The sequence below is a fragment of the Erythrolamprus reginae genome, chromosome 5 (genome assembly GCF_031021105.1).
Source record: "Erythrolamprus reginae isolate rEryReg1 chromosome 5, rEryReg1.hap1, whole genome shotgun sequence".
Taxonomy (NCBI): Eukaryota; Metazoa; Chordata; class Lepidosauria; order Squamata; family Dipsadidae; genus Erythrolamprus; species Erythrolamprus reginae.
The window spans coordinates 23193252-23219654 of NC_091954.1; the positions used below are offsets into that span (position 1 = coordinate 23193252).

Here is a 26403-nt window from a genome sequence, read left to right on the forward strand (position 1 = left end):
ATGGTTTTCGATCAGTTTTGATGGTGGGTTCTGTCACAGTTTCTAATTCCCTTGGTTGACTGTTATAGAGTTTCCTTTACAGCATCTTTGTAGTGCTTGGGTGGACGTCCTCAAGGTAGTGGTGAAATCTTACCTTCCCTACTGGTTCAGATGTGCCCACGCACGCTACCGTCGTGTGCAGTTTTTCACCCTCTGCCGCCGCTAACACTTCTCCAGTCATGGGTGACTGCTGCTACCAGTATGCCCATACCGGGCCAAACAGTTAGCCCTTTACCTCAAGGTCTGTCTTATTTCTAGTTTACTACAGAGCAACTGGTAGGGCATATGATGGTCATCCATTCTAAAGATATGCCCCACCCACCACATTTGAGCTCTGATGATCACGGACTCAATGCTAATGGACCCATGCATTTCAAGGAGACATGAATGGAGACACAATATTCCCAATGAATGTCAGGGGTGGACCGGACAGCTTGCGTGTAAAATTTCTCCAGTCCTTTGATGAGTCATCATTTAGGATTCACACCCATAAAGGACAGAAGAAATAACTATAAATCTGTTGACTTTAATCTTTGTGGACATGTGGAGTTTATGTTGACTGAACACTCTGCTATGCAGCAGCCCCAAAGCCTGGCTGGCCTTGCTAATGAGTCCATTTCTTTTTCCAAAGAGCCATCGCTAGAGATGATGCTTCACAAGCATTTGAAGTTCTTTACATTTGTCAGCTGGGTGTCACCAACAGTTATTTTTCTCTAGGGTTGGTATTTGACATGGGTTAATAAAGTCCTTCAATGTTGTTCAGGCTGATATGCTGAAGAACAGAGCAGCAACTGAAAATTTGTTTGGGATCAACTGTAGATTGTGGTCTTTTTGCACCAGGAATGTGCAGTTGTCAGAAAGAGGTTTTCTTGATTGACTATATGAACCTAGTGCTTTGATCCATTACGTTTAATAGAATCCATTTATTCCGATACTCCAGTTTGGTAAAATTGCAAGCTTGTAGCAATTTTGGGAACAGCGATTTTGATATGGCTCTTGGGATCACATTTAAGTATGTGAATGAAATTTCGGGGTATCAATTGGGCCCTATCCTCTGGCACCAAGTCATTGCCATGTGCTACCTTAATTTCACTTTTAGAACAGAGGGTAATGCCATTTATTTTGAACGGGAGCAGAGTGTGATGAGGGAGATGAAGTCTAATTTTATCTAAGGACTACCACTCATAATTCCTGTACCTTCTGTTGCAATACATAAAGCACTGAATGCTTTAAAGCACTGAATACATAAAGCACTGAATGATTTAAAGCACTGAATGTTGGTGTGGTCTTCTGTCTAAAAGGGCAGGTGAAGAATTTAAAAAACAAGATTAACACATTGTCTTTATATTAGACAATAATGTCAAATCTGTGGTATGGACCATTGCACATAATAATAAATATATGGAAATAGAAATGATAGCTTTTCCTAGAAGTCATGTAGATGTTTAACCTAAACATTCTGTACTGGAGTGGAGATGGTCAACAGAAGGTCAGTGGAATGCAAATAAAATAAGTGTTTATGGTACATTTTGATACCATTAGGAAGGATATCGCTACGAGCCGCTACGAGTCTTCGGAGAGGGACGGCATACAAATCTAATACATGCATGCATGCATGCATGCATGCATACATACATACATACATACATACATACATAAATATCAAAAGTGTGAGAAAGAACAATAAGATCAACTGAATACCCATTAAAGAATTATGGAAGAAATGGCACTGATTACATTACCCCTTTATTGTTCTCTTATGTATCTGTTTCAGTGTTGTAGCCAACATGCATCCCAGTGGCCAGTTAGGTCCCACAGAGTCAGCCTTCTCTGGGTCCCGTCAGCCAGACAATGTCGACTGGTGGGGCCTAGGGGAAGAGCCTTCTCTATGGTGGCCCCAGCCCTCTGGAACGAACTCCCTCCAGAGATACATACTGCCCACTCCCTTCTGGTCTGTCTATCTATCTATCTATCTACCTACCTACCTACCTACCTACCTACCTACTTAATTAATTAATTAATTTGTATGCCGCCCCTTTCCGCAGACTCGGGGCGGCTCATAGCAGTGATAGAAACAATGTACAATACAAATCTAATCTTTTATAAACCTTTGAAGACCCACCTCTGCCGGCGGGCATGGGGGCCGTGAGTGTTGAGATTGTCTCCGGCCAATATTATGAATGATTGAATTGGATGAATGTTTATGACTGTATATGGGGGTTTCTACCTCTATAATTCTTTTTAACGTAATTTGGATTTCTTTATATATATTGTTCCATTTATAATGTTGTACGCCGCCCTGAGTCGTCTCGAGAAGGGCAGCATAGAAATCTAATAAATAAATACAATAAACATATATAGTGGGAGTGAGCTTGCTTGGACCTCTTTACTAAAGTTTTCCTGGAGGAAGACCATTGACTTTCAAGGACTTTCCAATACGGGCAGTTCTCAACATACAACTGCAATTGAGCCCAGAAATACAGTTTTTAGTCAATACGATTGTAAATTGAGGGATCATGTAATCAGACCAGTTGTTGTTGTTTTTTTACATATTTCGCTGTGCTTGTCCAGTGAATGTGCAGTTGTTAAATGAATCCATTTTCTCAATGTGTGGTTTTAGTCAGAAACTGGAAGAAAATTCCAGAAACTTGGGGGGGGGGGGAGTTACAAATCACAAGCGCACAGGATCATGGGATGCTGCAAATGATTGTAAAGATGAGTTGGTTTCCAAAAGCCCAACATGTGATCGTGTGACCACATGATGGTGTACAGCAGTCATCATTTCAAAAATTGGATTGTATGTAATGGGGAAGAGTCCATTGTAACAGTGAGTAAGTGACCGGTTGTAAGTCAAGGACTGTCTGTAAAGTATGTTTTGATGTTTCTAATTCCAAATACTTTGGTTGTATTTTCAGAGTTTTTCTTGCCACATCCATTTATGCCACTGAGAAGGTTGACAGTCATTTGTTTTAGGCAGATTCTACATGTGGCTTTTTCCTTCTCTGGACATACATTCAGTGCAGGAGTGTCAAATTCAATTTCATTGAGGTCTGCATCAGGGTTGTGTTTGACCTTGGCAGAGCTGGGGGGCGTGGCCAGGTTGGGCGTGGCCAGCTCAACATCACTCATGTCAGGAGCACCTGTGGCGGCCTGAACACTCTGCCAGCGAAAACAGCTTGAGAGAGCCATACGCAGCCCGCCCAAGCTTCGTTTTCTGTGGCAGAGTTCAGGACTGTTGCAGCTGAAAACGAAGTTCATAGGGGGGCGCACACGGCCCTCCTAAACTCCATTTTTCCTGGCAGAAGTACCACGGGCCAGTCTGCTGTTTCCACGGCAGCCCTGCAGGGGCTGCAGATCTAAGCAGATGCGGCCTGTGGGCCTTGAATTTTAAACCCCTGACAGTGTATTTGGAACTCATCTTTTGTGAAAATAAAAATGTTCGCATTTCAGGCTTCCTACAATGTTTCCAACGTTTTTTCCTCCTGTATAATCCTGAGTCTCTTTTATTGAAGCTCTTCAAATGTATTGTTCATTCCAGCTGGTAAATTAAAACTGCTGCGAGTGCTGAATCTAAAGAACACAGAAGAGCTGGAGATATTTTTTCCTTTTAAAAGTGATTGAAAACGAATATATAATTCAAGTCTCAGCTTGGAAGTACTAATAAAGGATCATTGCTGCAATTTAGCATGATCGTATTACTGAAAGTTGATATAGTTCTTCCTATTTATTCTTTTTTCTAAGATATTTTTACAGCTATGCATATCACTTTAATGTCAAGAAAAGTTGAAGAATATTTATAAAGTTTGCCTTTTATAAAGACGATTATTTGTGCCTGCATATAAGTCAGTTTTATGACTTGCCCTTCAAACAAATTATGGTTATCCACACAATAAAATGCTAGTATATCTGAAATGCAGAGAAGCATTTAGATGTGGTATTTAGACTCAAATAGGAGAGATTATGAATTCTTATGGTGAAGCGGTGTGGTGGCTTAAAGATGCTCACCTTCCACTTGGGAGGTTGAGAGTTCAATCCTAGCAGCGACAGATGTTTTTCTAGCAGAAAAGATATCTGCTGTGAATTTTGTGTAGGTGTCAGGAAGGGCAAATGGCCAGTAAATGCTCAACTCTATTCAGTTGTCCCAACTCCACCCTGAATAAAGGGATTAAAGAGTTATAAAAAAAGGGGGGGAAATGTTTTTGTGGTGCCAAATCTGGCTAACGAACACTGTCATTCTCTCTAAATTCTAGGAAAAAGATATTGGCAAACCATTTTAGAAAAATGTTGAAAATTCCATGGACCTATTCCTTTAGCCACCCTGAGCTCAGGAAATTCTCGAAGGACCATAACAACAAAAACAGTGTGATTCTTGCAGCTTGAATTATTTTTGATTATGCAGCCTCAAATTAATGTCAACTGTCGGTGATGATGTATTCACCATGACAAAAGGTCCCTAATTGGTCTTTTTTAAAATCTTCAATAATGTAACCATCGTTACTGTAACCATAACCATCTAGCATGCAGCTGTTTGCCATAATGTATCTGAGGGAGAATAATTTGAGCCTGCTCATTTGTGTCTTTTAGTGAAAACTCAGAGTTGACTTGTTCAATGCTACATTGATTTGTTTTAATGGAAGTCCACAATATTCTCAGCAGGCTTCCCCAATTCCAGAGTTTAAAAACATTTATTCTGTTCCTACACTGCTTTTTCAAAGCCCAATTTTGACTTCAACAGAACGTCATAGGGAATTTGCTTGTACTGTTCTGATCTTTGTAGGTGTAGACACATCAAGGCATATCTTTTCAAGCCCTTTTTGACTGCTCTACCAAGGGTGGTCTGCAGCATATTTTATGACTGCTGGATCCTTTAGTGTTGACGGTTGATTCCAAAAGGCAGAAGCTATCTGTTATCTAAAAATATACCACTTCCAAAATATGCAGACAGGGAGACACTTTTTTACATCAGTTGCACTTCTAAAATGGTGGACAGATAATGGTTTATAACAGTACATTACATTTTTCAAAGTACTGTAATATCTGTGTGAAGTTCCCTATAAAAGATGCCCTATGAATCAGTGAAGGGCTGCAAAAATTTTTACTACCACACTGTGGGCATGGCTTATTATGTCGGTGTGGCTTGCCGGCCAGGTGGGAGTGGCTTGACAATAATCTGACCGGGGTGGATTAAAGGTCATGTGATTGGCTTAAAGGTAGCCAACTTGATGTCAGTCACGTCAAGGGTTTGGGTTAGAGTGCCTGGCCTCTCCTCACCTCAAAGAGATACAATTTCCCTATCTATTTACTATTACTGAACATCCAAAATATACTATTTAATTATACAGTATATATACAGTGGTACCTCTACCGAAGAACACCTCTACTTACAAACTTTTCTAGATAAGAACCAGGTTTTCAAGATTTTTTTGCCTCTTCTCAAGAATCATTTTCCACTTACAAACCCGAGCCTCCAAAACTGTAACCGGAAAAGGCAGGAAGAAGCCTCCGTGGGGCCTCTCTAGGAATCTCCTGGGAGGAAACAGGGCTGGAAAGGCGAGAGAAGCCTCTGTGGGGCCTCTCTAGGAATATCCTGGGAGGAAACAGGGCCTCCACCCTCCCTATGGTTTCCCCAATCACACACATTATTTGTTTTTCCATTGATTCCTGTGGGAAAAATTGCTTCTTCTTACCAACTTTTCTACTTAAGAACCTGGTCATGGAATGAATTAGGTTTGTAAATAAAGGTACCACTGTATATGCCATATGTGTACATACATATTACACACAGGCATACAAATATACATTATCTACTATATAAATTGTATGTGTATGTACACACACGCATGCATGCACAACTCTTCTTAAATTGTACGTATTTAATTTCATTTACTGCGATGGGAAAAACATACCCAGAGCCCAGAAGGGGAATGAATGAATGAATGAATGAATGAATGAATGAATGAATGAATGAATGAATAAATAAATAAATAAATAAATAAATAAATTTCTACCGGTTCTGTGTACCTGACCAAAATTTTTCTGTTGGTTCTCTGTACCTGACTGTACCCGTAGGAGCCCATCATTGCTATGAATGCTTTCAACCATAATGATATTAGTAGTTTGGGTACTGAAACATTTGTAAGAAAACAAGCAAACTCAGATAGTACCAAGGATCCCTTGCTTTAAGCATCATATAATAGACATTGCATTTATTGTGAAAAATTACCTACAGTACAATGATTTCCATAGATTTCTGATTAAAAAGAATATTAAAAGAGATTGTGTTATCTTCCAAGGTTTTACTATATAAATTTTTTGGAATAGGCAGTTCTTCTAAGCTTCCATATATGAAGCCTTCTACAATGTTTAAAGGTTTGTGACGCTTTTTAAATTTCCAATATTTCTGCATAAATATGACCTAAAATAAGATTTTTCTCTCTACAACTCCTTAATCTAGGCTAAATGAATCCAAAATCTATGCACATACCTATTTTTCTTTGTTATCTTTCTCCCACTATAATTAAAAATAGGAATATTGCCCGAAGTTAAAAAAAACTTTGACTTGAAAGATTGTAAGAGTTAAATTACATTTTTATTGATTGTCCGTCCTGTCCAATTGCAGAACTTAATCTGGAAGGGAATTATATTCATCACCTGCCAGAAGAGGTTCGAACTCTGTTACATCTGAGAATTATCAACCTGTCCAGGAACAAATTTCACATTTTTCCTGACCAGCTGACTTCTTTGCAGGCTCTTGAAATGATCAACCTCGAAGAGAATGAGATTACAGGTAAAAAAAAAAATGTGGCTCTGCATTCAAGTGTCACTTTGTTCATATTAATATTGTCTTGACATTTGTAGTTTTTCTGTGCAAGCAAATACTGTTTGACTTTTCATTTAATCATGCACATTCCAAAACTTATACTAAGATTATGGTTTTCACACATAACGTGATAGATTTTTATCTCACGATACTGCTATTTAGAAGTACAATCTTCCCCGGTGTGCCTCATCTTGACAGAGCGTAAAAGCTAAAACTAAACCTTGGCAGTTGTACTTAGTACATTAACTGAAAACTGTTTAGGAAATCCAAGAATATTGGCTAATCTGGGAAGACAAAGCAGTAGGATTTTTCTTAATATGGTACAAAACAGACACAAAGACTGTATTTGTTTTTTCCACACAATGCTACTTGATTGTTCAAAATTAAATTCCTATCATTTACTTCTAAACTTAATCCAAAGTCTGTGCTTGTTTCCATTTTTTCACATAGCTTATTCTGTCTTTGTGTGTGTGTGTGTGTGTGTGTGTGTATGTATGTATATGTGTGCGCATGTGTGTATATATATATGTATCTATGTATGTATGTGTGTGTGTGTGTGTGTATACATACATACACAGATACACACACAAAGTAAACTTACTTGCTTGTAAATAAGTTTCCAAATATTTCTATTTTTATTTAATCTATACAATTCTATGTCTGTGTTCTATCTCTGTGTTCCAATTCCTAGATTTGTAGCACTATGTGAGGGTGAAGGTTCATTCTCTGAGTTTGTGGGTTGGTTTCTGAACATTCATTACCAGGCTAAGCAACATTTCAGTGGAGTTTAGGGGATGTCAGTATCATTGTTACTCTGTTTATAAGGGCCTCAGGTTTGGGTGCATGAAATGAGAGTCTTTTGATGACTCTTGTAATGGGGAATTACATCAGGTCAAGATCTTTGGGAGATGAACTGCTGGTGGCGTGGAGTTGGTTGATGGTCTGTGCTGCCTCTGGTTCAGAGGGGGGTTCATCCCGGTTCTGACCGGTTTGGCCGAACCGTTAGCGACCTGCTGGTAACGTGGGCCGGGGTGGCGCGGCAGGTAGAGTGCTGTACTGCAGGCCACTGAAGCTGACTTGTAGATCTGAAGGTCAGCGGTTCAAATCTCATCACCGGCTCAAGGTTAACTCAGCCTTCCATCCTTACGAGGTGGGTGAAATGAGGACCCAGATTGTGGGAGCAATAGCCTTGCTCTGTTAAAAAAAAAAGTGCTATTGCTAACATGTTGTAAGCCTCCCTGAGTTTAAGGAGAAGGGTGGCATAAAAATCGAATAAATAAGTAAGTAAGTAAGTAAGTAAGTAAGTAAGTAAGTAAGTAAGTAAGTAAGTAAATAAATGTCATGGTGACATCATGGATCCACTTTGGTGCCGAACCATCTTTTTTGGAGAATTTTGGGAAGGGCAATTTTTTACTTTTTTATTTTATTTTGTGCATGCACAGAAGCCTAGTTTCCGGCACTGTGCATGCATCACCATCTTGTTTGCGGGAGGTTTTTTTTGGGGGGGGGGGGTTAATTTTTTTTTGCCTGTGTTTGAATGCGCACACTTTTTTGCCTGTGCAAACCATGCGGCTGGGAGGTGAATCAGCGGCAAGGTTGATTTGGATTCTGAGGGCTTCATAGTCTGTTTGTAGGTCAATGTGTCTGTTGGTGGAATTGCTTATAGAGTGCCAGGCTTTGATGAACTGACGAGCGTGGTGGGGTGGTAGATTATTTTAGCGTTGCTCCAATTGAAATGGTGCTGTTTGGTGTTGGTGTGGGCAAAGATAAAGGATTTGGGATCATGATGTCTTTCTGCCAGCCGGTATTGGTTGATCCTGGTTTTTAATTGACATGATGTTTGTCCCATGTAGAATTGGTTGCATTGGTTACGGTTGATTTTGAAGATGACATTGTTTCTTTCATCCATCTGTATTTAGTCTTTGGTCGAGTGTTGGGTTGTGGGCTGTGCGGTTGAAGGATTCTGGCTGTCATTTCCGACACCCCCTACATTCACTCTGTTAATGCAGCTTAGCCTGCTCACATTTCCAAAATTACATACTACTTCATTTTTAATGGGAAGTACATTTTTATTTGATGCATTGTACAGTGCATACTGTACAGTATATTCAAGTGCAATCCTGAATAAAGTTTGCAACTTGGCCTATTTACATAAGTAAAAACAGGAAATTCTCCAGATTTGAATAGGTAGAAATAAACATGCTACAACTTTTGGTGCTGATAAAATGGTGTTCATGGCAAAACAGATTTTTAATTTGATGCCAGGATTTTAACGTTTATGGTTTTAATACATATATGAATTATGCTGATTTATAGCCACCCTTATAGGCAAGAAGGGTGGCATGAAAATTTAATAAATAAATAAAATAAAATAAGTAAAAATAAATTTATTATTTATGTTGCATTAATTTTTGTTTGGGAGTAATTCGAAATTCAATATAAGAAAGATCCTTCCTTCCTTCCTTCCTTCCTTCCTTCCCTCCTTCCTTCCTTCCTCTTGTTTGCTGTCCATCTCAGCTAAAGTTTACTGGATGGTTTACAAATATTAAAAACCAATAAAACATTGAAGCATATAAATGTTTTAAATAAATAAATAATAAATGAAGCGTTTCCCCCCAAATATTAGCAGTATACCTAAAGTTAAAAAAGCCATAATATTTTGCCACAACAGCTGGTTTTTCTGATAATCATTTTGCTATGCAATCATTTCAGAGACCAAGAAAAAATTGTTTGAAATCCATTTCTTCTGAATGTTGCAATAGCCCATTAAATATTGATAGATTTTATATTAGCAACCTGTCTGTACATTTTATATCTGTGTTGACTCATTTTTTTAGATTTGTTCTCACCTCCCCCAAAAATGTGTTCATTTCTTTTTGTTTTTAATCATGATTCTCTGTGATAATTTAATCTCTCTTGCAGCCAAACAAGCAGGAGGGAGATTTTGATAGGCTTTTAATAGGAACACATTTTCCCCTGTTAATAACTTATTAAGATGCGGTTGCTTGCTGTGTGCTGATTTTTCCTCTTAGTTTCTTAACATAGGCATAACTTTAGTGTGATAAACTGAATGTGCTGACGTTTCTGAAAGTTAGACAGTAGTGACAGCCAATTAATTCACATAGAAAAGGGGGAAACAAACTTGTCAGTAACTTTGACAGATCACAGCTTCAAAATGTTTTATCTCTAGGTGAAAAAAGTAAATGAAGGCAAAGCTATTGATATTGATGTTTAATATCTCCAGGTGAGAGTGGGCATAACTAGGTAAAAGTTAACACACACACAATGAACAAGTTTTCTTCCTCCAATAGCTTGGTAAGCAACAATCTACACACAGTCCTTGACTTACAATCATTTGGTTAATGACCATTCAAGTCACTGAAAAAACTGACTTAGGACTGGTCTTTGCAGTTACGACCGTCACAGTAGCCCCATGGTCACATGATCAAAATTTGGACTGCATTTATGAGGGCTGCGGTACCTCCAGGTCACGTGATTTGCGACCTTCCCAGCTGGCTTCCAACAAGCAAATTGATGGGGAAAGTTGAATTCACTTAATGACCACATGATTCACTTTAACAACCACGACCAAATTTGGCCCAACCAAGTTAACAACTGCCTTGCTCATCCATGGAAATTCTGGTCCCAATTGAACTCATTCCCGAATTCAGTGGGTAGCTTTCAGCAGACTACGGTTTCTTGGTTGTCCCTGTGGTATAGAAGAATTTTCCTCACTTGGTATTCTGGGACTGTATTTTGGGATTGAAACTCAACATAAGCAATATTAGTCCTTACAAAGGGGGAATCAACTCAGTGCTCCATTGTTTGTAGTTGCAGCATCACCTCAAGGTTCGATTACTGCAACGCTCTCTACATGGGGCTACCTTTGAAAAGTGTTCGGAAACTTCAGATCATGCAGAACGCGGTCGCGAGAGCTATTGTGGGGCTTCCTAGATTCGCCCATGTTTCTGCAACACTCCGCGGCCTGCACTGGCTGCCGATCGGTTTCCGGTCACAATTCAAAGTGTTGGTAATGACCTTTAAAGCCCTACATGGCATTGGGCCAGAATACATCCGGAACCGCCTTCTACTGCACGAATCCCAGCGGCCGATAAGGTCTCACAGAGTTGGCCTTCTCCGGGGCCCATCGACCAAACAATGTCGTTTGGCGGGCCCCAGGGGAAGAGCCTTCTCTGTGGCGGCCCTGGCCCTCTGGAATCAACTCCCCCCAGAGATTAGAACGGCCCCCACCCTCCTTGTCTTTCGCAAATTACTCAAGACCCACCTTTGTTGCCAGGCATGGGGGAGTTAGGATATTCCTTCCCCTAGGCCATTACAAGTTATGTATGGTATGTTTGTGTGTATGTTTGGCTATTATAATAAGGGTTTTTAGTTGTTTTATTAAATTGGATTGTTACATGTTGTTTTTTATCATTGTTGTTAACCGCCCCGAGTCTGCGGAGAGGGGCGGCATACAAATCCAATAAATAAATATCCTAGGCCAGGGAGGTCAAACTCATGGTGTCACAACATCACTTGGGTATCATGACTTTTCTTCCCTTTGCTAGAATGGAACATTCTAGCGTCCAGCCCGTGGGCCGTGAGTTTGACACCCCTGTCCTAGGCCATGGACAAAAAAAAAAGGAGTGGCATACAAGTTATGTACCCTCCTGGCTGTGAATGTCTTTTTTGTTCTTTAAATCTAAATGGAATCCGTTAAGTCTGGGATACCCCATTGGGATTGTCCTGTGAGCCCAATTATTCCGGCTGGCGGGGTCCAGGAGGAGGGCCTCTTATACTGTTGCTCCTGCCCTCTGGAACATCTTGCCCTATGATGTGATGATGGCCCCAACCCTCCTATCTTTTCGTAAAGGCCTGAAGGCCTGACTCTTCCAGTCAGCTTGGGGCTTCAGTAGGGGAACAGTGCATTGGAGATGGTTGTTTGAGAAATAGTACATCCCATTTCTCCCCCCCCCCCCCCCACATCCCGCATCTTCACTTGTCCATGGTTTTAATGTCTAATTTTAACTTTTTATGTTTTAACTGTATAATAGTAACTTTAAGCCACCTAGAGTGATGGAGTTAGAGACAAGTCATAGCAGGATGGTAAGATGTCTGATTGCCTTCACAGTGTTTATGGCTTTTTATACAATTTTCAAAGCAGCAAAAGGTAGAAAAAAGTAACAGCATTTGTATTGGTGATTTCTATTTATTTATTTATTTTTATTTATTTATTTTGTCCAATACACAATACATAGAAGAGAATAGACATGAGGTAATATATATAAAGAAAAATATAAAAATAGAGGAGAAGATATATGAAAGGAAGAAAATATATATGATATGATATGTGTCAGTATTGCTGGCTTGATGGATAGTTGATTTTTTAATTATTCCTATATTTTTAGCACTTTAGAACTTTGCACTTTACTAACTTTAATTAATAGCTAAGCTCTGATTTTATATTATTAACTATTAATCCATGAACTTTTTATTCCTATTTTATATTGTGATATATATTATTAGTATTTTAATTATTACCAATTTAATTCATTTTAATATCACTAGGGGGTTTTGTAATTAATGGATGATTGGGGTAAATATGGGACGAATGATTGGTATGAATGCAATGGTTGGGGCGGGTGGGATTATGGTATGAATGTGATAAATGGAAGCAGTATGAATGATAGACTTTGCCCACCTGACGCCGGAGAGGCGGGAGGGGAGGGGGCGCTAATCTCTGGGGAGACAGGGGGTCAGAATATTCCTGTGTTGCTGGGGAGAGGCAGATATGGCGGGGGCCGCGGAGTTAGCCGTTCCAGGGGAACGAGGGACCGTTGCTTAATAACGATCCCTTGTTCTGGCTCCGTGAGCCCAATCTTGGGTACTGGTGATGAGTGTAACTCTGGCCCTGGACTCAGGTTGCTGCTGCTTAATGCCAGGTCGGTGGTAAATAAAGCTCTCCTCATCCGGGATCTGATCCTGGATGAGGAGGCCGACCTGGCATGTATTACTGAAACCTGGCTGGGCCCAGAGGGAGGTGTTCCTCTCTCTGAAATCTGCCCAGCTGGGTTTCAGATATGGCATCAACCTCGACCCCAGGGAAGGGGGGGAGGAGTGGCTATTATAGCCAGGGAGAGCCTTTGCCTACGTGGACTCATTGCTCCGGAAATTGCGGGTTGCGAGTCACTCTTGATGAAGTTGGACTTAGGGGTTCAGGTGGGCTTATTTCTCACGTACCTGCCTCCCAGCTGCGTGTCAAAAGCCCTGCCTGTGCTACTCGAGGAGGTAGCCGGGTTGGCGGTGGAGTTCCCAAGACTTATTGTCTTGGGGGACTTCAACCTGCCGTCACTCGGCGAAACCTCTGGGCTGGCACAGGAGTTCATGGCCACCATGACAGCCATGGACCTGACTCAAGTAGTACAGGGTCCGACTCATGAAGGGGGGCACGCACCCGACATGGTATTCCTTTCCGAGCAATTGAGTAATGGTCTGAGACTAAGGGGCTTAGAAGCAGTGCCTTTGTCATGGTCAGACCATTTTCTACTACGGCTTGACTTCCTGGCTCCAATCCTTCCCCGCAGGGAGGCGGAACCAATTAAGATGTTCCGCCCCAGGCGCCTGATGGACCCAGAGGGCTTTCAGACGGCGCTTGGGGTTATTCCAGAGGCACTTGTCCACAGTTCGGCAGAGTCTCTTGCGAAAGCCTGGAACGAGGCTGCAGCAGAGGCTCTTGACCGGATTGCGCCTTTGCGACCTCTCCGTGGCGCTAGACCCCGTAGAGCTCCATGGTTCAACGAGGAGCTCCGGGAGTTGAAACGCCAGAAGAGACGTCTAGAGAAGCGATGGAGGAAGAGTAGGTCTGAATCTGATCGAACACTTGTAAGAGCTTTTATTAAGACTTACAAAGTGGCGCTCAAGGCGGCAAGATGCGCGTACCATGCCGCTTTGATTGCATCAGCGGAATCCCGCCCGGCCGCTCTGTTTAGGGTGACCCGCTCCCTTCTTAATCAGGGGGGAGTTGGGGAGCCCTTGCAGAGTAGTGCCGAGGACTTTAACACGTTTTTCGCTGATAAAGTCGCTCAGATTCGGGCCGACCTCGACTCCAATTGTAAAACAGAGTCGACTGACAACGAGTCAGTCGAGGTGACTGGGGCACGTACTTGTCCACCTGTCTGGGAAGAGTTTGATCTGGTGACACCTGATGAAGTGGACAAGGCCATTGGAGCTGTGAGTTCCGCCACCTGTTTACTGGATCCGTGTCCCTCCTGGTTGGTTTCGGCCAGCAGGGAGGTGACACGGAGCTGGGCCCAGGAGATTACCAACGCTTCCTTGGGGAGGGGAGTTTTTCCATCACTCTATAAAGAAGCGCTTGTGCGCCCCCTCCTCAAGAAGCCCTCCCTGGACCCAGCCGTACTTAACAACTATCGTCCAGTCTCCAACCTTCCCTTTATGGGGAAGGTTGTCGAGAAGGTGGTGGCACTCCAGCTCCAGCGGTCCTTGGAAGAAGCCGATTATCTAGGTCCCCGGCAGTCGGGTTTCAGGGCCGGTTACAGCACGGAAACCGCTTTGGTCGCGTTGATGGATGATCTCTGGCGGGCCCGGGACAGGGGTTTATCCTCTGTCCTGGTGCTCCTTGACCTCTCAGCGGCTTTCGATACCATCGACCATGGTATCCTTCTGCACCGGCTGGAGGGGTTGGGAGTGGGAGGCACTGTCCTTCAGTGGTTCTCCTCCTACCTCTCTGGCCGGTCGCAGTCGGTGTTAGTGGGGGGCCAGAGGTCGACTCCTGGGTTTCTCCCTTGTGGGGTGCCTCAGGGGTCGGTCCTCTCCCCCCTGCTATTCAACATCTACATGAAACCGCTGGGCGAGATCATCCAAGGACATGGGGTGAGGTATCATCAATATGCGGATGATACCCAGCTTTACATCTCCACCCCATGCCCAGTCAACGAAGCGGTGGAAGTGATGTGCCGGTGCCTGGAGGCTGTTGGGGCCTGGATGGGTGTCAACAGACTCAAGCTCAACCCGGATAAGACGGAGTGGCTGTGGGTTCTGCCTCCCAAGGACAATCCCATCTGTCCGTCCATCACCCTGGGGGGGGAATTATTGACCCCCTCAGAGAGGGTCCGCAACTTGGGCGTCCTCCTCGATCCACAGCTCACATTAGAACAACATCTCTCAGCTGTGGCGAGGGGGGCGTTTGCCCAGGTTCGCCTGGTGCACCAGTTGCGGCCCTATCTGGACCGGGACTCATTGCTCACAGTCACTCATGCCCTCATCACCTCGAGGTTCGACTACTGTAATGCTCTCTACATGGGGCTACCTTTGAAAAGTGTTCGGAAACTTCAGATCGTGCAAAATGCAGCTGCGAGAGCAGTCATGGGCCTACCTAGGTATGCCCATGTTTCACCATCACTCCGCAGTCTGCATTGGTTGCCGATCAATTTCCGGTCACAATTCAAAGTGTTGGTTATGACCTTTAAAGCCCTTCATGGCATCGGACCAGAATATCTCCGAGACCGCCTCCTGCCGCACGAATCCCAGCGACCGATTAGGTCCCACAGAGTGGGCCTTCTCCGGGTCCCGTCAACTAAACAATGTCGGTTGGCGGGCCCCAGGGGAAGAGCCTTCTCTGTGGCGGCCCCGGCCCTCTGGAACCAACTCCCCCCGGAGATTAGAACTGCCCCTACTCTTCCTGCCTTCCGTAAACTCCTTAAGACCCACCTTTGCCGTCAGGCATGGGGGAACTGAAACATCTCCCCCTGGGCACGTTTAATTTATGCATGGTATGTCTGTGTGTGTGACTGTTAGCATATGGGGTTTTTTAAATATTTAAATATTTTAAATTTGTCTGATTGCTTATGATTTGTTTTTACATGTTGTGAGCCGCCCCGAGTCTTCGGAGAGGGGCGGCATACAAATCTAAGTAATAAATAAATAAAAAATAAATATATGAGATAAAGGAAAGACAATTGGACAAGGGACGAAAGGCACACTGGTGCACTTATATACGCCCCTCATCAATCCTTAAGAGCATCCTGTTGATACAACCTAGATGAGATCACATATCAGCCAGGGATAGTATCCTACATCATCCTGGCTATGTAAACTGGGTGGGATCATGTAGGTATGAGAGGCCCCTTTGAGGTAGGCAGTTTGCTGCACACAAGCTTCACATGGCTTCTAACTCTACACTAGAGTTACCCCATGGTAGGGATGTCAAACGTCTGGCCCATAGACCAGATTTGTCACGTACTGGTCCTGCCCATGTCCAGTTTAGTGAAGGAAAAAGTCCCAAGATGTCGTGTCACAACGGCGTGAGTTTGACACCCCTGCTCCATGATAATATGGGTGGCCTATTAATTATATAGAAACAGAATATATACATACATACATTGCTGTTAGCCGCCCCGAGTCTCCGGAGAGGCGCGGCATACAAATCCAATCAATCAATCAATCAATCCCTCAACACTGTCAGACTTTCTACTAAATCCGCACTTCTATTCTACTAGGTTTTCTCATCATTCCTATCACCCATTTCCTCCCATGTTGACTGTATGACTGTAACTTGTTGCTTATATCCTAAGATTTTTATTAATATTGCTACTTCATTGCTTATTTGACCCCTATGACAATCATTAAGGGTTGTACCACATGATTCTTGACAAATGTATATTTTATTTTATGTACGCTGAGAGCATATGCACCAAGACAAATTCCTTGTGTGTCCAATCACACTTGGACAATAAAATTCTATTCTATTCTATTCTACGTACGTACATACATACATACATACGTACATACATACATACACAAGTGTGTGTGTGTGTGTGTGTGTATGTGTGTAACATATTTTTGCTGAATTGAAAATGAAGGGAGACTAGTATAGATCTATTTCGAGGTTGTTTCCTATACTAGTCTCCCTTCATTTTCAATTCAGCAAACATATGTTACACATACAGAATATAGTTTGTCGGCTATGAAAAATTAACTGTCTTGGATATGGTCCTGGATTGGGCCGAGAGGCAAAAGGAAGCATTAAACTCTTCCCATATTTGGGTATGCTAGGGTGATTCGACAGAAAAAACATATATATTATTTTCTTTTTACTTTATTTCAACATTCCTCTGAGATAAACTAGAGGGAACTGAGGATAAGATGTGGAACAACAGAGTCGCTTTTTAAACATTAAGCCAAGAAACAAATGGACTTTAACAAAAAAAAAACCTTTAAGGTTTATGAATAGGTGATGCTGCACTCCATCCGTAGTGAGCCAATGCTTCTTTACCTGACTCCAAATACAGCCCTAAGCAACCCTCAAAGATGTCTTTCCACCAACAGCTTCCATGTCTCTCTTTCTTTGCAATTGTAATAGTATATAGGATTGATATTTAGAGGCAGGAGAAAGAGTGGGCAGGAGTCAGATTAAAGGCAGCTGAGCCCATAGAAGGAATGGAGGTCTGACAAATATTTTGGAAGGGAACCTGTCTTGGTTCTTATTTGTGGACTCTCTCTTGTTCTTCCTCTTAGTTATCTCTCTGTTTTATCTCTTTTCTTTTGTCTCTGGCAGGAGTATCAAACGCAATTTCACTGAGGGCGGGCATTGATCTCGGGGAGGCCAGGGGTCATGGTGATCGATGGGTGTGGCCCAGGGATGTTTACCCTGAAGATATTTACCCATGTAATAGGGTTGTAAGATCTTTCAGATCTTCTAATCTTTGTCATCTTTCTCACCTTCTCATCTTTCCCACTATCTTCTCTTATTGGTATCTTATGATTTATCAATTATTATTATTATTATTATTTATTAGATTTGTATGCAGCCCCTCTCCGAAAACTCGGGGCGGCTCACAACAGTAATAAAAACAATATAGTATGTTGTTTACTTTTTAAATATGATAGGGTTTTTATGTGCTTTTTAATACTAGATTTGTTTTCGCTAGAATATTGTTTTTATTGTTGTTGTGAGCCGCCCTGAGTCTTCGGAGAGGGGCGGCATACAAATCTAATAAATTGAATTGAATTGAATAGTAGTGGAACAAATCTAATATTAAAAAACATATAAAACCCCATCATTATTTTAAAAAAACCAAACAGCACATTCATACCAAACATAAAACAAAGTTTAAAAAAGCCTGGGGGAAAGGTGTCTGGCGGCATAAGTGAGTCTTGAGTAGTTTATGAAAGACAGGGAGGATGGGGGCAGTTCTAATCTCTGGGGGGAGTTAGTTCCAGAGGGCCAGGGCCGCCACAGAGAAGGCTCTTCCCCTGGGGCCCGCCAAACGACATTGTTTAGTCGACGGGACCCAGAGAAGGCCAACTCTGTGGGACCTTATCGGTCGCTGTTGTTTGAATCTTATGATTTATGATTGTATTTTATAATTTATGATTCATGGCTTATGAATTTGATGCTTGTATGGATACTGAGGTTATACACTAGAGTCAAATTCCTTGTGTGTCCAAAGAATCCAATCCTCTCTCCTCTCCTCTCCTCTCCTCTCCTCTCCTCTCCCCTCCCCTCCCCTCCATTCCATTCAATGCCCTGGTACCTGCTGTTTTCTTTAGTAAGTTGAAAAGTAAGTCAGGGAAAGTCAAACACAAACCGCCTAAGACCAGTCATGGAATCGCAACAGATCAACCTCTCCTCCTGCATTGACAGTTTTCAGCTTGTAACTCTGAGAAAAGGATGCATTTTAATTCTTCTATTTATATGGCTCAGACTTTGCAACTGTTGGTTGAACAGCTCTTCTGATGCCTGCAATAAAGCTAGCTTATTTATAGCTGGGTTCTTAAATTGTAGTCTGTTAAGATTTCTCATTCCAATATCAATCTGTAGCTTGAATGAAGTCTTGGTCTAACATCTCCCTCTTCCTCCCCCTCCCCTTCTATCTCTCTTCTTTCCCCTGTTGAGCATTTTGATTTTACTTCCTGATAGAATATTGATGGCTCCCAACATCTTCTCTTTCTCCTACACTTTCAATTCACACTTCCTTTTTTCTAAAAATGATTGTAAACTATTCTCCTGGCTCAACTCATTAGATGAAAGGATAACTCTATTGTGGGGCCACAGTGGTTAGAATACAGTAAGGTAAAGGTTCCCCTTGTATATATGTGCTAATCATTCTTGACCTTTTCCTATCTTAGACAAAGATAAACCTTTCCAATCTATCTTTTTCTTTTCTGAAAAGGGGAGGGGGAGAGAGCGAGAGTGACAGAGAGAAAAGGCTTAGAAACATAGATGTCTGACGGCAGAAAAAGACCTCATGGTCCATCTAGTCTGCCCTTATACTATTTTCTGTATTTTATCTTAGGATGGATATATGTTTATCCCAGGCATGTTTAAATTCAGTTACTGTGGATTTATCTACCACGTCTGCTGGAAGTTTGTTCCAAGGATCTACTACTCTTTCAGTAAAATAATATTTTCTCATGTTGCTTTTGATCTTTCCCCCAACTAACTTCAGATTGTGTCCCCTTGTTCTTGTGTTCACTTTCCTATTAAAAACACTTCCCCCCTGGACCTTATTTAACCCTTTAATATATTTAAATGTTTTGATCATGTCCCCCCTTTTCCTTCTGTCCTCCAGACTATACAGATTGAGTTCATGAAGTCTTTCCTGATACGTTTTATGCTTAAGACCTTCCACCATTCTTGTAGCCCGTCTTTGGACCCGTTCAATTTTGTCAATATCTTTTTGTAGGTGAGGTCACCAGAACTGAACACAGTATTCCAAATGTGGTCTCACCAGCATTCTATATAGCGGGATCATAATCTCCCTCTTCCTGCTTGTTATACCTCTAGCTATGCAGCCAAGCATCCTACTTGGTTTCCCTACCGCCTGACTGCACTGTTCACCCATTTTGAGACTGTCCGAAATCACTACCCCTAAATCCTTTTCTTCTGAAGTTTTTGCTAACACAGAACTGCCAATCCAATACTCAGATTGTGGATTCCTTTTCCCCAAGTGCATTATTTTACATTTGGAAACATTAAACTGCAGTTTCCATTGCTTTGACCATTTATCTAGTAAAGCTAAATCATTTGTCATATTACAGACGCCTCCAGGAATATCAACCCTATTGCACACTTTAGAGTCATCGGCAAATAGGCAAACCTTCCCTACCAAACCTTCCCCTATGTCACTCACAAACATATTAAAAAGAATAGGACCCAGAACAGACCCTTGTGGCACACCGCTTGTAACCTGACTCTGCTCAGAATACTCGCCATTAACAATAACTCTCTGATGTCTACGCTTCAGCCAGCTGCAAATCCATTGCTTCTTTTTCCCTCCTTCCTCCTTCCCAAAGACTGCAACTTTGTCCCTTGCACCATACAAAAACTTTCCCGTTTCAGATCTGGCCAAAACAACTCTCACCCCTCCCCACCCCACCTGAATGGAGAGCCAGAGAGAATTTGTAGAGATCTGCTCCAAACCCTATTTTGCTGAGTCAATAAGAGAGACTGGAAGAGTGTGTGAGAGAGAAAGAGAGACAGAGAGAAGAAGAAAGTGTGTTTGTGTGAGTGAGTGAAAGAGAGAGAGAGAGATGTGAATGCACACTGCCCAGCTGGTCTCCAGGTTTCTGGGGCTCCAGCATGCGCAAAGACCATCTGGCAGACATGTGAGTTCTGGTTTGGCCACTCAGTGCCAAAAAAGTTCACCATCCCTACCCTACACCATTTCTGACAAATGGCAGTCCAATCTCTTCTTGAAAATCTTGAGTGATGAAGTTCCCGCAACTTCCAAGGGGAAGCTGTTCCATTGGTTGATTGTTCTCACTGTTAGAATGTTCCTCCTTATTGCTAGGTTGAATCTTTCCCTATTCAGTTTCCATCCATTATTTCTTGTCTGGCCATTGGGTGTTTCAGAAAATAGCTTGACCCCCTCCTCTCTGTGGCAGCTCCTGAAATATTGAACACTGCTATCATGTCTCCCCTGGTCCTTCTCTTCGTTAGACTAGCCATGCCCAATTCATGCAACCGTTCATCGTATGTTTTAGCTCCCAGTCCCCTGATCATCTTGGCTGTACTTCTCTGTACTATTTATGGACTTTCAATATCTTTTTTATAGTCTCGTGACCAAAACTCTATGCAATTTTAAGGGAAGGGAAAGATACAAGTGAACGCACAAATTGCTAAGCTACTTTTTTATACTGCAACATGAACATTGAAAATACAAGGCCAATGAAGTTAAAAAGCAGTTAAGAAGGGAAGCTAGCTTAACCATATCCATCAGTTCAGTACAGAGAGCTTTTAAAATTACTCCATGCTAGGAGTTGTAGAGCATACATTCAAACATCTGTCTTAGGTTTATTAAGCTAACCAAGTAATGATGGTTTGAATTCTGAATTCGATTAGTTCTTCAAATATTTTACAGAGCTATTTGGACATCAAAGCATAGTCCCACAAGCTAATTTTCTGTTCTTCCACAGGGGGGATTATATGTGATTTCCAATGGGAAGCATAACGCATCATTTGTTACTGTTTACAAGGTTAATTTGGTATACTGTATGAAAAAATTTGGCCTGCAGTTCATTCCTTCATAGTCTGAAATTGAAAAGACCATTTGAAGTCTTCAAAGGCATTTTTTTTTGGTATCAAGAAAAAAAATGGCTACTTTCTTACTCTTCTGATTTATATTGTCGGTAAGGTTTAAAAATACTGTATATGTCTTACTATTCTATGTGTATCTTTTCAGAACAAATCCAACCTTATTAAAATGAGTTGAGTTAAAAGGCTGTTTTTCCCCTTTGCAAATGCTGTATCATAGCCTCGATGCACAAGTCTGCATACCTCTTCAGGTAGAGCCATTCACCTCTTACAAATAGAATAGAATAGAATAAAATAGAACAGAATAGAATAGAATAGAATTTTTTATGGGACATACAAGGAATTCATCTTGGTGCACATACTCTCAGGGGTGGGTTCTAAAAGAAAATATAAGTTCATCAAGAATCATAAGGTACAATACTTAATAATAGTCCGTATACATATTGGAGAAAAAGAAAGAAGTATTTGCAGGGGTGAAATCCAGCAGGTTCTGCAGAACCGGTAGTGGAAATTTTGCGTAGTTTGGAGAACTGGTAAATACCATCTCTGGCTGGCCCCAGAGTGGGGTGGGAATGGAGATTTTGCAGTATCCTTCCCCTGTCATGCCCAGCAAGCCACATCGGTAGTAAAAAAAAATTGGATTTCACCACTGAGTATTTGATATTGTTGAACCTTATTCATTACTGAAGTTAATGGTTTGTTGGAAGGAAAATCCATTGGGTTCGGTTCCAGGCTGGGAGTAAGATGCTGGAAATAAAATGGAGGCTGATTAGAAAGAAAGACACTGTTTATTGGTGAACAGAACCACCAGGTTTTGTTATTCTGGGGCAGCTGACCAAATGGCTGAATAGGTGGGTGGGTCTTTATAGTTTCTGTAACTTTGAAGTTTGGGATTTGTGCAATATGGGCTTTGTGTTTCTTAAAGGGTGTTGGGCAATTCCTATTGTGACGAATGGCTTTCATCCTATGTTGGATCTTGAGTGAGGGGCTGATTGTTCTAACACTATCACTCTACTTTTGTAAGCTGTCAAACTTTGCTGCAAGAAGTTTTTAAATATCCTGTCTTGAATGAATTTCTGCTTGTTACTATTTGCTTTACTTATGAATGGGGCCATTTAGATAGTTGGGTTCCTCTTTCAATAAATTCTTTATCTCTTTAAGTGCCGGCATCTGCTGTGGGCTATTAAGAAAGACTGGGAGGTTTTTTTCTGCCTCCGAGTACGTGTTTCTCAATTTCTCCTTTGGGGAAATAGAATATTCTGCCTTTTAGTATTCTCCAAAATATTTCATTCTTCGGGGCGGGAGGGTTTCCCACAGGGTTTGATCACAATTTCTTGAAAAAATCTTGTAGTGTGCTACAGAGAAATACAAAGGAAGGAACAAGACCATTAAGGAGGGTGTCAGATTATTAAAGAAAATATTATTTAGTCCACAAGAGAAGCGAATGAAAAAGAAAGTCAGAATAACCCTGACTTAATGATGTTAGGTGTTAAAGTTGAACTGGAGAATTTCTTTGATAAGCTTTCAACGTTGTTTCATTAATGGAATGAATGTTTCATTTATTAACAATAAATATAGTTTAAGAAATTAAGGTGATTCTTGTTTTCTGAGCTTTGCACACCCAGCAGGTTTATGCTGTTCTTTTGAATATGAATCTCCTGAAGACATTTATGGGTTTTCCTTTGTTAACTTTCAAATACAATGTTTCTCCTTATTAAATGATTAATCATTAGTTGGAAATATTTTTAGTTGATCCATGACCTCCATTGCGAAATCAATTCCTGAAGAGATAATAGCTGCTTCCTCCAGTTTTTGATCTTCTCTCTGTTCTGAACCTGTCTTCTCGCTGCCAATAACTCAAACATTTTGTTGGCATTATCTGATGAATATAGAAAAGCGTTAACACCCACAAAGACCTTTAGGCAAAATGGAGTACCCAACTTATATCTTTCTTGATATTTCTTTCTTGAAAAAGTAAACGCCAACAACCTCAGATCTCTCATTTTTCTAACTACAGTGTTCCCTCGATTTTCGCGGGTTCGAACTTCGCGAATAGCCTATACCACGTTTTTTTAAAAAAATATTAATTAAAAAATACTTCACAGTTTTTTTCCTATACCATGGTTTTTCCCACCCAATGACGTCATATGTCATCACCAAACTAATAATTTTTGCAAATAAATAACAAAAAAAAAATTTATTGTTAATAAATAATTATGTTTATAAATATCAGGATCACTAAGTGTCTTATTCAGTGGTGAGTACCAGTAATAATGGTGAGTAGATGGTTGTTAAGGGAATGGGAAATGGTAATTTAGGGGTTTATATGCTTAGATTTGTATGCCGCCCCGAGTCTTCGGAGAGGGGCGGCATACAAATCTAAGTAATAAATAAATAAAATAAATAAAGTGTTAAGGGATGGCTTGTGATACCGTCCATAGCCAAAAATGGTGTATTTACTTCCGCATCTTTACTTCGCGGAAATTTGACTTTCGCAGACGGTCTCGGAACGCATCCCCCCGCGGAAATCGAGGGAACATTGTATGTCCAAATGTGAGATTTTCTAGCCCCAGAACTATAGGGTTTGGTCCAAAATTGGCTGTTTTAAAACACAAAATTAACTCTTCATCTATTTCTCTTTTATTCTACTTGCTTTTATCTTATTGCATGTTAGTACACAGTACATGTGTGTTAGGGTTTGTCACTTTAAACTTGTACTATCACTGTAAAAATGTACTGTCACTTTAACTGTTAAATATTCTAGGCTGGTACGTCATTAGAGGGCGCCAGTACTCCATCCCTCAAATGAGGCTGTGACGCACATTTCTGCTCAGTCATTCTCTTACTTTGCCTGAGAGGGGGGAGTTGTATAAGCTTCGTGCTTATTATCTATAATGTATTTTGCTTTGTGCTTCTAATCTTGTAATTGCTCAGTGCTTATTATTCTGTATTTGCTTCGTGCTTATTCTGGATTGTTTCTATATTTTGTTTATATGTAAATAATACTTATTTAACTAAGTCTGTGTCTTGGCTTTATCACACATCCACGCTCTGTTAAAATTCTCTGCTCGGTGATGTCGAAGGTTTCATAGCCCAGCTATACCGAGACATGCCAACATTGCACAAATTGCTTGAGACATCTCTAATACAAATTGATCTGTTACAAACCATGATTCCACCTCCACAATTGAGAGCTGATGTTAAAAATATTTGAAAGCTGATGTTAAAAAAATTTGAAAGATCAGGGGCAGTTTTTTGGCAAACAGGCAAATATTGATGTTCCTCTCAGGGGTGGGTTCCTTTTACCTTTTCCTACCAGTACACATCATGTGTTCCCTTGCACATTTTTTTTGTGCAAGGGAAAACGTGCTCCTAGACGTCCTCTTCCTTCTCTCTCCCTCACCATGGCATCACCTTTTCTTTCCTCCTTGCAGGGGATCAGATCCCTTCACCCTCCACGTGGTGCCTATGCTGCTGGGGCTTCCCCCCATTAAAAAGGAATCAGAAGGCTGCCCTCTGTGTGTGTGTGTGTGTGTGTGTGTGTGTGTGTGTAGGCACGTGTGGAGGATGAAGGCTTCTGATCCCCTGCGAGGAGAGAAGTTGGTCTTCACCCCTCTTCTAAACAAGATGAGTCCTGATAAAAACAAGATGTGGTTTAATGGAAGGAACCCAGACTGTGACAACCCCACAAGATCAAAATGGCCAAGCTTTTACTAAGAGGCAGGAATCCCTCAAGTAACCAGGCCCTATGCGAGTGATGATGAACCTTTTTTCCCTCGGGTGCCGAAAGAGCGTGGGCTCACTTTATCGTGCATGTGCGAGTGCTCACACCCATAATTTAATGTCTGGGGAGGACGAAAATAGCTTTCCTCATCCAATCGAGGTCCCCTGGAGGCCAGAAATGGCCTGTTTCCCAACTTTTGGGCCCAGTAGGTTCGTGTTTTGCCCTCCCCAGGCTCCAAAGCCTTCCCTGGACCTGGGGGAGGTAAAAATGCTTTCCTCCTTCCCCCCGAAGACTCTCTGGAAGCCAAAAACGCCCTCCTAGGGCCTCTGTGTGAGCCCCAAATCAGCTAGCTGACACACACATGCACGTTGGAGCTGAGCTAGGGCAACGGCTCGCATGCCAAGAGCCGGTGTGGCGCAGCAGGTAGAGTGCTGTATTGCAGGCCACTGAAGCTGACTGTAGATCTGAAGGTCAGCGGTTCAAATCTCATCACCGGCTCAAGGTTGACTCAGCCTTCCATCCTCCCGAGGTGGGTAAAATGAGGACCCGGATTGTGGGGGCAATATGCTGGCTCTGTTAAAAAGTGCTATTGCTAACATGTTGTAAGCCGCCCTGAGTCTAAGGAGAAGGGCGGCATAAAAATTGAATGAATGAATGAATGAATGAATGAATGAATGAATGAATGAATGAATGAATAAATATGGTTCTGCGTGCCACCTGTGGCACCCGTGCCATAGGTTTGCCATCACTGCCCTATGCCATGTAGGATTTCATAGGTAAGACTCAGCACTTTGAACACACCTGGAAGCAAACTGCAATCTGTACAGCTCACAAAGCAGAGATATTGTAGCATCCTGAGGCATGCTATCCGAAAGTCTCTCTTTTGGAAACGTCACCCCTATCACTGCCTGTGCCACTATATTCGGGTTCAATTGTAGCTTCCAGATAGTCTTTAAGAAGAAAAACATTGCAGTAGTCAAGCCAAGAGGTGACTGGGCATGAATAGCTGTCTGGAGTTTATAAAGGAGCCCATAAAAAAGCAATAAAAATAGATGTTATCTATAACTCATCAGTAATTTATTTTCACTGGAAAGTAGCATGACCAGTATATAAATGGAATCAAAAGTTTGAGTTTTATATAGGGCAGAACTGATCCAATCAACATCAATAGTTTAATGAAATCCATTACCTATGATTAACTAGTTCTCTTTTTTACTGAACAGATTAAACTAGAGAGGTGAAATAGTGGCAATCACATTTGGAATG

General features: G+C 41.6%; 1 protein-coding gene across 6 annotated transcripts in view; it reads left to right on the forward strand.

The window, feature by feature from the left end:
- Positions 1 to 26403, forward strand: part of LRRC20 (leucine rich repeat containing 20) — a 176008-nt gene that overhangs the window by 99075 nt on the left and 50530 nt on the right. For all 6 annotated transcript variants that reach the window (XM_070752223.1, XM_070752222.1, XM_070752224.1 and 3 more), the window contains one exon: positions 6659 to 6826. In XM_070752223.1, coding sequence (XP_070608324.1) covers positions 6659 to 6826 — 168 coding nt within the window. The remainder of the gene's footprint in view (positions 1 to 6658; positions 6827 to 26403) is intronic.